This window comes from Pogoniulus pusillus, chromosome 35 (genome assembly GCF_015220805.1).
Source record: "Pogoniulus pusillus isolate bPogPus1 chromosome 35, bPogPus1.pri, whole genome shotgun sequence".
Lineage (NCBI taxonomy): Eukaryota > Metazoa > Chordata > Aves > Piciformes > Lybiidae > Pogoniulus > Pogoniulus pusillus.
This window is the reverse complement of record NC_087298.1, coordinates 10601176-10614796: the sequence shown is the minus strand read 5'-3', so window position 1 is coordinate 10614796 and position 13621 is coordinate 10601176. Positions and strand designations below refer to the sequence as shown.

The window sequence follows — 13621 nt, the reverse complement described above, 5'->3', positions numbered from 1 at the left end:
TGGAAGTGGTCTCATAAGTAGTTGGGTGGGAGGAACCTTCAGCTCTCACCCCTTGCCCTGGCCTCACTTAAATCCCTCAGCGCAGGAGCCCTAATCCCAGTTCAGTTTGGGATGCAGAGCATCATTCTCCACTCCTGGCTACCCATGGTAGCACCACCATGAGCCAAAGCCATGGTGCTTTCTGAGCTGTGGTGCTTTCTGTGCCATGGTGGTTCCCAAGCTGTGGCAGTTCTCGAGCTATGGTGGTTCCTGAACTGTACCAATTCCTGAGCTGTAGTGGCTCCTGTGCCATGCTCATTCCTGTACTATGGTGATTTCTGTGCTGTGGCATTTCCTATACCATGGTGGTTGCTATGCTGTGGTGGTTCCTGTGCCATGGTGGTTGCTGTACCATGGTGGTAGCTGTGCTGTGGTGGTTCCCATACTATGGTGGTTCCTATACCATGGTGGTTCCTGATGGTGGCTCCTGTGCTGTGGTGATTGTAATATGGTGTTTGCTGTGTCGTGGTGGTTCTTGCACCATGGTGATTCCCACGCCATGACGATTCCTGTGCAATGACAGTTACTGTGCCATGGTAGTTCCCATGCCATGACAATTCCTGTGCCATGGTAGTTCCCATGCCATGACAATTCCTGTGCCATGATAGTTCCCATGCCATGACGGTTCCTGTGTCATGGTAGTTCCCATGCCATGATGGTTGCTTTATCATGGTAGTTCCCGTGCCATGACAGTTCCTGTGCCATGGTAGTTGCCAAGTCATAGCAGTTCCTGTGCTGTGGTGTTTGCCAAGCCATGGCAGTTGCTGTGCCATGATGATTCATGTGCCGTGGTGGTTGCCAAGCCATGGCACTTGCTGTGCCATGATGATTCCTGTGCCGTGGTGGTTGCCAAGCCATGGCAGTTGCTGTGCCATGATGATTCATGTGCCGTGGTGGTTGCCAAGCCATGGCACTTGCTGTGCCATGATGATTCATGTGCCGTGGTGGTTGCCAAGCCATGGCAGTTGCTGTGCCATGATGATTCCTGTGCCGTGGTGGTTGCCAAGCCATGACAGTTGCAGTGCCGTGATGGTTCCTGTGCCGAGGTGGTTGCCTAGCCATGGCAGTTGCAGTGCCGTGGTGGTTCCTGTGCCGAGGTGGTTGCCTAGCCATGGCAGTTGCAGTGCCGTGGTGGTTGCCAAGCCATGGCAGTTGCAGTGCCATGATGGTTCCTGTGCCGCGGTGGTTGCCAAGCCACGGCAGTTGCAGTGCCGCGGTGCTTTCCGCGCGTTCAGCAATTCCCGCGCTGCCTTCGGGGCTCTTTTGTCCAGCATCATTTTTCTTCTCTCTTATTCCTTCCCTCTCCCCCCCCTTTTTTTCCTCCTTTCTCTCCCATTGGAGCCCCTCGTGACGCTTCCCTCTCCACCAGCCGCCGCAGGAGGATTGTTTTAAGAAAAAAAGCGTGTGTGGTGCGGGGCGGCAGGGGCCGGCGCTGCTCTTAACAGATGACTGCACACTTGAGCGCTCTGCCGACGGCGTGCCTGCGCCGGCCACCCAGCCCCGCACAATGGCCCCTCTCAGAGAGGCGACCGTGGCCCCAGCCCTCGCATTCCCCCGCGCGGGGCCGCGGCGCAGCCACCCAGAAGCGTCGTCGCCCCGCGGCCGCGGCGCCCCGGGCTCGGAGCCGCCGGCGAGCCGGGCATCGGGCCGCGGGCGCCGGCAGCTGCTCTGCCTCATTAGGATGCACACCTGCTCCCCGCCGCCCTTTGTGTGCCGAGCAGATGCCCTGATTTATTATTATACACATTTTCTTTTTCATTTGGCCTGGATAATGCCGTCTCATTAACTCAAAATGTCTCCGAATCCTGACAAATTCTCACACAATCCCCAACAATGAAATCAGAATTGGGTTAAAAAAAAAAAAAAAAAAAAAAAAAAAAGAAATAAAAAGAAAAAAAAAAAAAGTGGGGGAAGAGGAGAGGGGGAAGAGGAGAGGGGAAGCGGGGCCCAAACGTGGTCCTGCCGCCGGCACGGCTCTGGGTTGGGGCCGGCTGAGGGTGAGGCTTTGCTGGCTGCCTCACTGGAGGAGCCCCACGGTCTTGCTTTGGGGTTTGGAGGTGGAGCTGCAGCGTTCCCCAGGACTCACCTCGCTCACATCAGGGGTGCTGCCTGCCATGGGAGCCTTGGAGACCATGGGCAAAGCCTGGGGATGTGAGGTCCCACCAGCTTGAGGGGCGATGGGTGCAAGCACATGGCAGGTGCCCTGAGCCCCAACACAGTGGGGACCACTGTCCTCTCCAGCCATCACCTCCAGCAGTGGCTGCCATACCCTGAGCTTGCAGCAGTGTGTGGAACCACCCTCAGATTTATTTCTGCTCTCAAGGTCTCTGATAGCAGCCAGCAGCCCAGCCCATGCTAAGCATGGCGTATACTGCTGTGCTGCAGTGGCACTGCCATCGTGGTGTGGCACAGCAGCATGCCAGTGCTGGCCTGCTCCTCCCACAGCCTGCTCACCAGCAGCACAGTGCAGCCCGGCCAAGGCAGAAAATCCTGCTCTGGAACTGGTGAAACGTGAGCAGAGCTGGTTGGGGATACAACGCGTGGCATATCGTGTTGCAGGTGTGATACAAGAGATGCTGTGTGGGAGGGGTTGTGCCACGGAGGTGCTGAAGGGCCTCATCCCCAGGATCCTCTTTTGTTGTCAGGTGTCCTCGCTCTCTCTCTCTGCACAGCTTTGCTCTGTCCTCCCTTTCCTGGGGGGCAGCTCCCTGCTCTGGAAGGTTCTTTGCTGGCCCCACATCCTGCCCAGTGCTGCCATGATGGCTGATGAGATTCACCCTAGCAACATGTCTCTGTCGCCTGCCCCAGTCCTGCAGCAGTTCCAGCCCATGGTGACAGATGGCTGAGCTGGTGGTCACATTGGGAGGCCTTTTCTCAGGGTCCCCAGATGCAGCAGCCAGGGCCACTGATTCCTCCTTGTGCAGGGCTTATCTTCAGAGAAGATCTCAGCTGGTGGCAAGGAGCAGTAACATGTCCCACCTGCTACCAGCCAACGCTGAGGCCCTGTTTGGTTGTTTGAGTGGTTTCTTAAGATGAAGGAGGATAAAAATCACCTTGGTGAAGGCAGGGGTACAGGACTGGTGCCATGGGTCACTGTGGGGCTTCCTCTCCCATAGGGCATCTAGGTGTCCTGGATTGGGTGTTGGTATGGGGATGCCCCTCCTGGTCCCACCACATCTCGCCTTGGGTTCCTCTTGAGCAAGACAAAGGGGTGCCAGACACACTGTGCTGAGAAGCAGGACATTGGCACTCGAGGCTGTGGTTTTGCAAGTCAGTGCAGGCCCCTCCATGGGGGACATCTTTATTCCTGGTGTCTCTTTCATCTTCCTCTTCTCAGCCTGGAGCGGCCAGGGCAGAGCCTTGCAATCACCAAACCTGACCTGCCAGGTTGTGGCGCAGAGTCGGGCATGGGGAGGTGTTCCTGGAGCTGGTTCCCCGGGGCGTCTGGGTGCCCACCATCCCCTCAGGGCTGATCCCACTGACAGTGTGTCTTGCCGTTGCCAGGTGTAGCAGTGCCTATGTGGGCGAGCGATGCCAGCTGCCCAACCCTTGCCTGAGCTCCCCCTGCAAGAACGCTGGCACTTGCACCGCGGTGGTGCGTGGCAGCACCGTGGACTATACCTGCACCTGCCGCCTGGGCTTCAGCGACGAGCTCTGCCTGACGCCCCGCGACAACGTCTGCCTCAGCAACCCCTGCCGCAACGGCGGCACCTGCGAGCTGCTGACGCTCAGCGAGTACAAGTGCCGCTGCCCGCCTGGCTGGTCAGGTGAGGCTGTGTCACCATGCCGTGTGGGGACGTGGTGACCTGCTCGTGGGGAAGAGGGACAGGCCTGGAAAACCTCCATGGATGGAGAAGGGCTTTAGCTCTTGTTTCAGCTTCCACTGCTGCTGGGGGAAAGGTTGAGGGGTGGTCTACAAACTGGAGTGGAGCTTAGGAGGGTCCCTGGCTAGGTGAGCCTCAAGCCTCTTGCATGGATCAGGGTTCTTCAGAGGCGGAGGTGGGGGGAATTAGTTGCAGTCCCCACAAACCCAATCCTAGAGCAAATATCTGCTCCCACCAAGAGCCTGAGCTGCACTTTGCATCCTCATTCTTCTTCCTTGCCCCCCCCAGGCAAAACCTGCCAGCAGGCTGACCCCTGTGCCTCCAATCCCTGCGCCAACGGGGGCCACTGTGTCCCTTTTGATGCCCACTACATCTGCCGGTGCACCGCTGGCTTCCACGGGGCCAACTGCAAGCAGGACGTCAATGAGTGCAACATCACACCGCCCATCTGCAAGAATGGTGGGACCTGCACCAACGAGGTGGGCACCTACCAGTGCTCCTGCAAGCCAGCCTACACTGGGCAGAACTGTGAGCACCTCTATGTGCCCTGCAACCCCTCGCCCTGCCAGAACGGGGGGACATGCCGCCAGATTGGAGACACCACCTATGACTGCACGTGCTTGCCAGGTAGGAGATTGCTGGAGAAGGTGGGGGAATGGGGTTAGGAGATCTCCTTTGTCCCCACTAAGTGAATAGGTCTTGGTGCTGCCCCAGGACATGGCTCTGGGAAGGGCACATCCGAAGGGCTTTGAGCTTGCCCTGCGTTTGGGATGATGTTGCCCAAAGAGGTCATCTGGGGGCTTTCTGCGCTTGGTGATTCATCAAAATAGCTCCTCCAAAACAACTGTTTCAGCAGAGGCCCCTCTGCGGATGCTCATATTCCAGAATAAGAGTGCCTTTTTCCGCTCTAGCTTAATCCACTTCCAGAGTGGAATAATTAGCCCGGAATAGCTATTTTGGAAAGTTTCCGAGTGTGAATGATCGTGGGGAAGGGAGACCCTCTGCGTGCTCGCTGCTGCTGCTGCTCCCTCTAGCAAGCACAGGAGCAGCCCAGCCCAACTACAGCCCCTGGAATGAGGGGCTCGTGCAGGCAGGGGCCCATTGGGGGCTGTCCCAGGAGCTCAGCACCCTGTGTGCCAGAGGAAAGAAAAGCAGTTGTGAAAGGGCCCCCTGACCCCTGTGAGCCCTTTTGCTTCTGCCCTTGGGCTGCGGTCTGCACTGTGGTCAGAGCAGGGAGCGGAAGGGGCTGAGCATGGCCCCAAGTTACCCCCATGTGCTGGCTGGAGAAATGAAGTAGTGGAGTTTCCTGCCAGCACAGCCCAGAGCCACCCAGTGCAGCCCCACGCTCAGACCAAGCTCTGTTTGCCGGGCAGCAAGTGCCATTTCTCACTCTTGCCAACCATGCCGGCAGACACGGAGGGGACGCATCCGCCTTCTGCCTTGGAAGGAAGCTGTGGGCAGTGCTAAGCTGCATGAGAAGTCTCTCATGGGATTGCTTTGATCTCTTCTGGTTGCCTGTAATCCTGCAGGAGCCAGAGCAGGAAAAGGGGTAGGCAGCTTCTGTGCTCTGCATGCAGCTTGGCATTACTGCAGGGAGCTTCAGCCTCCTGCCCCACACTGCTGGGAATGTGGCATTGGGGTGGGGATCACACAATCCCAGCATGGTAGGGGCTGGAGGGGACCTCTGGAGATCATCTAGACCAAACCCTCTGCTAAAGCAGAACAGGCTGCTCGGGATCACAATGTCCAGCAGGGTTTGGAGTCTGTTCAAAGAACAAGACTCCACAACCTCTCTGGGCAGCCTTGCTCCAAGGCTCCAGCACCCTCACAGCAAAGAAGTTTTCCCTCATCTTCAGATGGAACCCTCTGAATTCCAGTTTGTGTCCATTGCCCTTTGTCCTGTTGCTGGGAACCACTGAAGTGAGTCTGCCCCATCCTCTTGCCCCTGCCCTTTAGCTCTTACTGAGCATTGAGAAGATCACCTTTCAGGCTGCTCTTCATCCTCAGGTCTCAGCCTGTCCTTGTAAGGTCTCCCAGCTGGCACAGACAGCCCTTGGCAGCCCAGTGCCAAGGGAAGATGCACAATTTCTGTGGGGCAGCATGGGAGATTTCATCCTGATCTCTGAACACAGGCTCAGGGATTCAATCCCCTTCCCAGAACTCTTGGTTACTCCCTGGTAACTCAGGGAATTCATTAACCACCCAGAATATCTAGAGCCCTGTAAGATCTCCTGCTTGCCTTCCATACTTGCTCCTGGCCTTATGGACGGTGAGATGTTGGGGCTGACCAGGAGAGCAGTGCTGGAGAAGGAAGACTTTCATTCCAAGATGAACTAGTGCAGATAGCTCCCAGGCGCAGTGCTCCACAGTAAGACCTCTTGAGTCCTGGCTCAGCAAAGTGGCACTGCTGAAGGGAGAGGCAGGTGGAGGGGGCAGGAGAAGCGGTGCTGGTCCTGCCCTGCCGTTCTGCTGATGAGGCACTTTCCTTGCAGCATCCCAAACGCTGGGGTGAGGCATGGCCCTGGGGGAGCATCCTTGTTGTGGGGGGGATCGGCACTTTCACACCCAGCTGTGGCTTCGTGGGCTGCTTCCAGGAGATTTGCATGCTGCACGAGCTGGTTCGTTCCCCGCTCCCAGGGGATGAGGTGGAGGGGGGGATCCCATGGCACCTCCACCTCGCTGCAGGAGCTGCATGGGCTTCGGGCAGGGGCAGGAGGACCAGGGGGGGCTGTTTCTCATGATAAGAGGGTGATTGATACGCTGGTATGCAGCGCAGCAGACCCGAAACAATGTCCCCTTTTCATTGCCCGAGAGGTCTGGCCGTAGCGGGCTTCTTCGAGTTAAACGAATCCAGGCTGCTTTATCGTGCCATCGCTGTAGAATGTAACCCTGAGTTTAAAGTAATTGCAGTACTAATTACTCGTTGGGATGGTTCAAAATGAGTTAATCCTAGTATCTAGGACATTGCCAGTTAGTGCTGTTCAGCCGCAGCCCAGCTGCTCAACAACCGGGCGCAAATGGACGTTATCTGCTTTGGACTCCAACCAGCCGCCGTAAACAGCTCTCGCTGCATGTGATGGGGCTGAGGCTACAGGGGAGGGGGAAGCACAGAGAGAGTCAGGGGAGCAAAGCAAGCAGGGCCAGGGGCTGGGGTCCCACAGGTGAGCCTGGGCACCCAGTTCCTTCCTCATTGAGGAGGCGGTGATGTGGTGAGCTCCCTGTGCGGGCGAGCAGCCTGGTCTGGACTTGCAGAATGCCTCGGGGAGTTTGGGGGAGCTGCAGGTGCATGCTGGCACCGTGGGTTGGCATTGCTGTCCTGACAGCAAAAGCTAGGGAAGGCTGGCAGCTGGGTCAAGGGCTTTGGGTACAGTAAATGCAGCTCTTAACCCAAGTGAAGGGGTACAGACTGTGTCTTGGCAGATGCCCTGAGAAGGGCCTGGCCGTTTCATTTCTGCTGCAGACACAGGGGGGAGAGGCTGGAGGCGGCAGGATTTCCACGCCTGCTGCACTGTCAGGTGGAGATGATAACCCAAACCCAGGCTCACCGCACAAGAGCTGGGCTGGGCACAGAGCTGCGTGGGGTGGTGGCTCACCCTGCCAGGGACTTGGATCCCCCTCCGGGGGAAGTGCTGCTGCTGAGGCTCTTTACATGGGAAATTAAAAACCGGTGATTCAGCATCGGCTGCCACAAGCCTCCGTGGGAGCAGCCCTGCTGCATCCTGGCTTGCTGCAGAGCCAGATCCTCTGCTGCTTGGGGCGAGTGTCTGCAGAGCTGGGGGCTTTGGCAGGTGAGCCCTGCTCTGGGGACGCCCTGTCTGCCCTGCTTGCCAGGCTCTGGTGATGGTGCCTGGGCAGGGAAACCTGTGCAGCAGAGCCAAGCCTCAGCCAACACAAGATGGGACTGGGGATGGACCTGTGAGGCTTCAAAGCTGCGCTGGGAGTGCCTGACACAATCTCAGCACCCAGTAACAAGCAACATGCCACCAGTGGGGGGGGTGGCAGGGGGCTGAGGCAGTGGCACAACTGGTTGGCATCACAGCACACGTCTTCTCTGTACAGGGTTCACAGGTCAGAACTGTGAGGAGAACATCAATGACTGTCCAGGCAACAACTGCAAGAATGGGGGCACCTGCGTGGATGGCGTCAATACCTACAACTGCCAGTGTCCTCCTGAGTGGACAGGTAACGTCAGTGATGACAGTGATGGTGGCACAGAGCTGGGCTGGGAAGACAGGTCCTACTATGTGGGATGCTGAGGACTAGGTGGGAAGAGCTCTCCTGCATCACAGCGATGCTAATAGAGCCTGTGGGAGCCTCATGCAGGTGCCCTGTCCTCTCGCAGGTCAGTACTGCACTGAGGATGTGGATGAGTGCCAGCTGATGCCCAATGCCTGCCAAAATGGAGGCACCTGCCACAACAACCATGGTGGCTACAACTGCGTCTGCGTCAATGGCTGGACAGGCGAGGACTGCAGCGAGAACATTGATGACTGTGCCATGGCTGCCTGCTTCCACGGGGCCACATGCCATGACCGGGTGGCCTCCTTCTACTGCGAGTGTCCCCATGGCCGCACAGGTGAGACCTCTTCCCATCTTGCCCCCTGCTTGCCGTGCACGGTGACAGCTCCCCACTCGTCCCTTGGCTCCTAGCTGAGATCTTGGCATGTGATGATTGCGTGCCCATCACCACTGACATGCACCTGTCTTTTGCTGCCCAGGTTTGCTGTGCCATCTCGATGATGCCTGCATCAGCAACCCCTGCAACGAGGGCTCCAACTGCGACACCAACCCTGTCAATGGCAAAGCCATCTGCACGTGTCCTTCAGGGTACATGGGGCCAGCCTGCAACCAGGACGTGGACGAATGTTCACTGGGTGAGCACTGGGGCTGAGCTTGCTCGAGTAGCAGAGGGGCAGCTGGGGAAAGCACTGGTGGTAACTTGGAACATGTCCTTTGAGCCATACTTGTGTGTTGCAGGTGCCAACCCTTGTGAGCATGCAGGGAAATGCATCAACACCCAGGGGTCCTTCCAGTGCCAGTGCTTGCAGGGCTACTCAGGCCCTCGCTGCGAGATCGATGTCAACGAGTGCCTCTCCAACCCCTGCCAGAATGATGCCACCTGTCTGGACCAGATCGGAGAGTTCCAGTGCATCTGCATGCCTGGTGGGTGGGCAGCCCCACAGACACTTGCTCTGCTGCTGGGTTTGGGTGGTGGGAGGGCTCCTAAGCTTGGACTTGGTGTTGGTTTGGGTGTGGACCCATGGGAGCCTGGGGACAGCACTGAGAAAAATGATCTTGTTGAAAATTGCCTTGTGTGCTGTAGTGGTGTGGGGCCAAGGGGTGAGAGTTGGGTATCATCAGCCCTGCTCTGAACTCCTCTTGTTGATGTTGTTGGCTTGAATCAAGCCAAGGGCAGGGAGACTGGGACTGGACAACCATGGAACAGTTTGTTCATCAGATCCCACCACCTGTAGCGCAGCTCCTGAGCTGCCTTTGTAAAGATGAGGGCACCAGACATGCTCTGGTATAAGCTGCCCATCCCATGTGTTGTGGCAGTCCTGTGCCACAGTGCTGATGTTGCCCTGGGTCTCTCTGTAGGTTACGAAGGAGTTTACTGTGAGATCAACACGGACGAGTGTGCCAGCAGCCCTTGCCTGCACAACGGCAACTGCCTTGACAAGATCAATGAGTTCCACTGCGAGTGTCCCACTGGTACGTGGAGTCCATCCCACTGCATCGTGATGCTTACAAAGCCGCGGTGGATCCCAGCTTGAGCCAAGAAGGAGCTGAAATAGGCTCACTAAATTTCAGAGCAAGGGGACTGAGCACCTCTCAGTGCTTTGGGTGGGAGGTTCCCCAACGCAGCAAGGGGCTGAACCCTGCGTAGGCAATACTGCTCGGGGTCCAGCCCATGGGAGAGGGGAAGGAGGATTAAACCCCACGGCTTTGCACTTGAAAAGGCCCCTCTTTGGGAAGGAGGGCTGGGGGCCGGGGGGGGCTGCACCAGCAGCTTTGAATACGGTGTCAAAGTCACGGGGTGGAGCGGAGAATGGGGAGACGGTTAATCTGTGAAAGGAGGTTTTGAAGTTCAGAGACTTTGCTCCTCTAGAGATGTAAATAAGATGCTCTCAATGGCGGGTCGCAGCCCCGCATTCAGGGCCCCCAGCAGCCATCCCCATGGAAACCCAGCGCCCCGGCCGGGACACGGGGGGCCCGGCGGGATCGGCCCGGTGGCAGGGGGAGGCTGGTGGGTCCAGCCGGGATGCGGGGATGTGACTCCTCCCTCCATTCCAGGCTTCAACGGGCACCTGTGCCAGTTCGACATCGATGAGTGCGCCAGCACCCCCTGCAAGAATGGTGCCAAGTGCGTGGATGGCCCCAACACCTACAGCTGCGAGTGCACCGAAGGTGAGGGCCGGGGGTTTGGGGAGTCCTGCCCTGCCAGGCAGGAACAAGCCACCTTGTGCCTTGTGCCGTGCCATAAAGACACAAAGTTGCTTACTAGGAAGTGTCCACCTGCCGTGGGGGGTGTCCTTGAGCCCCCAGCAGTGCAGTTGGTTTTGCTGCTGCTGTGACTCCCCTGGGGCAAGACAGTCCCTTTCCAAGGTATGGGTGGAGCGAGTCGAGCCCTGCTGCTTGCCAGCTGCGGAGCCGGGCACAAGGAGCCCAGCGCTCGCTAGGTGTGGCCCCGCAGCAGCCGTCCTGCCGTGCTCCCGCCGCGGCGGCGGGCGGCGGCGATGGGGGAAGGCAGGAAGGAAGGAATAAAGCTGCCTCTATGGGGCCGCAAGGTGCAGGGCTGCGGGGGCTTCGCCGAGCGAAACCCAAGGAGCGGTTGCACAGAATGATGACTTGAGCCCCGATGGCAAACAGTGGCTCTTTTGTGGAGCAGCTCCCGCCAGAAATCTTCCAGCTCAATGGCCTCTAATTAGTGTCTTGCTAATGCCAAGCCCCGATGAAAAGCTGCTATGTGGGCTTGGCGGGGTCTAGTCAAAGCTGTACTTTGTCCTCGCTTCTCCACCCCCAAACTCGGTGGGGAGGGAGCGGGCCAGGAGAATAGGATCTGCCGAAGGGGGGTTATTATTCGGGGGTGCCTGTGGCCGCTCCCCCGCCCCCACCCCCCCTGCACACTCCAGGACGAGCTGCGGGCGAGCACGGGGCCCCGCTCCTGAGCCGAGGCAGCTTAATGCAGGTCATTGTGCGCCCCGGGACAAAGCCTGCGAGCCGGGGTCTGACCGGCCCCATCGCCGGTGTACCAGGGTGCTCCCTGCCTGCACCCCGCTCCTGGCGGTCCCAGGGCTTGCAGTGGGGGAGGTGGGCAGGGCAAGCCACCTTGGTGTACTGCCTCACACCTGGCCAGGGTGGGGTTCTTCATCCTGATCTCACATCCACAATCCTTGACCCTGCATCCTCCATCCTCACTCCGTGTTCCCCATCCCGACCCTGCATCTTCCATCCTGGCCCTGAATCCCCAATACTGACTCCACGTCTCCCGTCCTCACCCCATATCCCCCATCTTGATTCCATGTCTCTGATCCTGACTCTCTGTCCCTCTCTCTGGTCGCAGGTTTCTCAGGTGCTCACTGTGAAATTGACATTGATGAGTGTGACCCTGACCCATGCCACTATGGCACCTGCAAGGACAGCATTGCCTCCTTCACCTGCCTCTGCCAGCCTGGTTACACAGGCCACCGCTGTGACATCAACATCAATGAGTGCCAGAGCCAGCCCTGCAAAAATGGGGGGACCTGCCAGGACAGGAACAATGCCTACAACTGCCTCTGCCTCAAAGGGACCACAGGTGAGCAGGAGGGAGCTCCCAAGGGCTCCACACAGGTTGGCCATGCTGCATAGCACCCTGGTCTCGTCCCCATCCCTGGGCGATTTGGCCCTGGGCTCTCACTCTCAGTCTCCCTGGTGCCAGGGCTGGCCTGGGGCATCCTTGGTGAGGGCAAGTTCTCCTGGTTCGGTGCCCAGCTCTCACAGGAACCGCACCTGAGCCAGGAGCTGGGGAGCTGCTTTTGGTGGAGGCATTTTGTTGTGGAGCAGCAGCAGCAGTCGGTGCTGTCAGGCTTCGTTTTGCCTCATCAGCAAGGCTGGGGACCCCCTAACAGCACTAATCTCCTCCTCAGGGCCCAACTGTGAGATCAACCTGGATGACTGTGCCAGCAACCCCTGCGACTATGGCAAGTGCATCGACAAGATCAATGGCTACGAGTGCACCTGCGAGCCGGGGTACACAGGTGAGAGCAGGGCACGGCGGCCACCTTCACACCCTGGGGACCTGGTCCAGATCCAGCCTTGCTCTGAGTAGCCCTAGGATGTCCCCTGTGCCTGCAGCAATGCAGGGATGGTCCCTCATGCAGCCTAGATGAGGGAAGGTACTGCCATCCCACTTGCCAAAGGTCTTGCACCCTCCAGCGCTCCTGCTTGTTCAGGAGGGTGACCTCAGCTCAGGCCGAAGTCAGAGGGGTGTCTGGTGCTATGAATTCAGCTCCTGCTGCGCCCACTCCCATGAGTATCAGGTTGCTTGCCTTGTCCAACTGGTTTGTTTGATGGCTGCTGGAAATGGCGGAGGGCTTTGATGGGAGCAGCCCCCGCCCCTCCCCGCCGCGCAGCCCCTTGTCCTGCTGCCCGCCGGGAGCTGCAATAAAGCCTGCCTTTGTCAGCCACGGCAGGTAGGGTTACAGGCTGAAATCGGCTCCCTTCCTCGTTCCCTCCTGGACCAAATGAGCCCAGGGTACAGCTTCTTTCCAGTCACCTTTAACTAAGCCAGACAGGTGATGCAGGAGCATGAAGCCGCCCTGCCTGGGAAGCAGCCCACTCCTACATGGCTGGCGCACGTGTTCCCAGGGATCAGAGCCTCCAGGAGCCATTCCCTGGGTGGCTGGAGGGGGACCTGCCCAGTGGGTACACACAGTGCTGTGCAGCCTACGGGGTAACGCTTCCTTGCCCCTCCTTTCCCAGGGCGCATGTGCAACATCAACATCGATGAGTGTGCCAGCAACCCCTGCCACAATGGGGGCACCTGCAAGGATGGCATCAACGGCTTCACCTGCCTCTGCCCTGAAGGCTTCCATGACCCCAAGTGCCTGTCTGAAGTGAATGAGTGCAACAGCAACCCCTGCATCCATGGGAAATGCCATGATGGGCTGAATGGGTAGGCTGGAGGGTGTGGGGAGCTGCTGGGACCAAAGGGGGAACCCACAAAGTTGGAAGCAAGCCTGGCTGAGGCACTTAGTGCCATGGTCTGGTTAATTGGCTAGGGCTGGGTGCTAGGTTGGACTGGCTGAGCTTGGAGGTCTCTTCCAACCTGCTTGATTCTGTGATTCTAAGCAGGTTGAGGACATGTCCCCCCGCCCAGGCCAGTGCTCATCCGTGCTCTGTGCAAAGTGCTGAGGGAGGTTTCCCTGCAGGACACAATTAGGAGCTGGGCTTTGCTGGGTAAATGGTGACTGGTGTAGCCACCAGGGCCAAGCTGGACCAGATCCTGTGCTTCATGCCCCAGTTTTTCCCCAAAGCTACAGGTGTGACTGCGACCCGGGCTGGAGCGGGACGAACTGTGACATTAACAACAATGAGTGTGAATCCAACCCCTGCATGAACGGTGGCACCTGCAAGGACATGACCAGCGGCTACATCTGCACCTGCAGGGAAGGCTTCAGTGGTAAGGGTACAGCCACTCTGCTGGGGCGTGGGTGGGAGCTGTGGGTGGGCTGAGTTTGGGTGCCCATGGCTGGAGCTGAGAGTGGGAGGCTCTT

At 58.4% G+C, this 13621-nt stretch overlaps 1 protein-coding gene across 3 annotated transcripts in view; it reads left to right on the top strand.

The window, feature by feature from the left end:
* Positions 1-13621, top strand: part of NOTCH1 (notch receptor 1) — a 48544-nt gene that overhangs the window by 17547 nt on the left and 17376 nt on the right. For 2 of the 3 annotated variants that reach the window (XM_064170915.1, XM_064170913.1), the window contains exons 3-14: positions 3544-3806; positions 4152-4490; positions 7923-8045; positions 8206-8439; positions 8582-8737; positions 8841-9026; positions 9462-9575; positions 10158-10271; positions 11428-11661; positions 11993-12103; positions 12828-13020; positions 13382-13527. In XM_064170915.1, coding sequence (XP_064026985.1) covers positions 3544-3806; positions 4152-4490; positions 7923-8045; positions 8206-8439; positions 8582-8737; positions 8841-9026; positions 9462-9575; positions 10158-10271; positions 11428-11661; positions 11993-12103; positions 12828-13020; positions 13382-13527 — 2213 coding nt within the window. The remainder of the gene's footprint in view (positions 1-3543; positions 3807-4151; positions 4491-7922; positions 8046-8205; positions 8440-8581; positions 8738-8840; positions 9027-9461; positions 9576-10157; positions 10272-11427; positions 11662-11992; positions 12104-12827; positions 13021-13381; positions 13528-13621) is intronic. The other variant, XM_064170914.1, reaches the window with a different exon arrangement.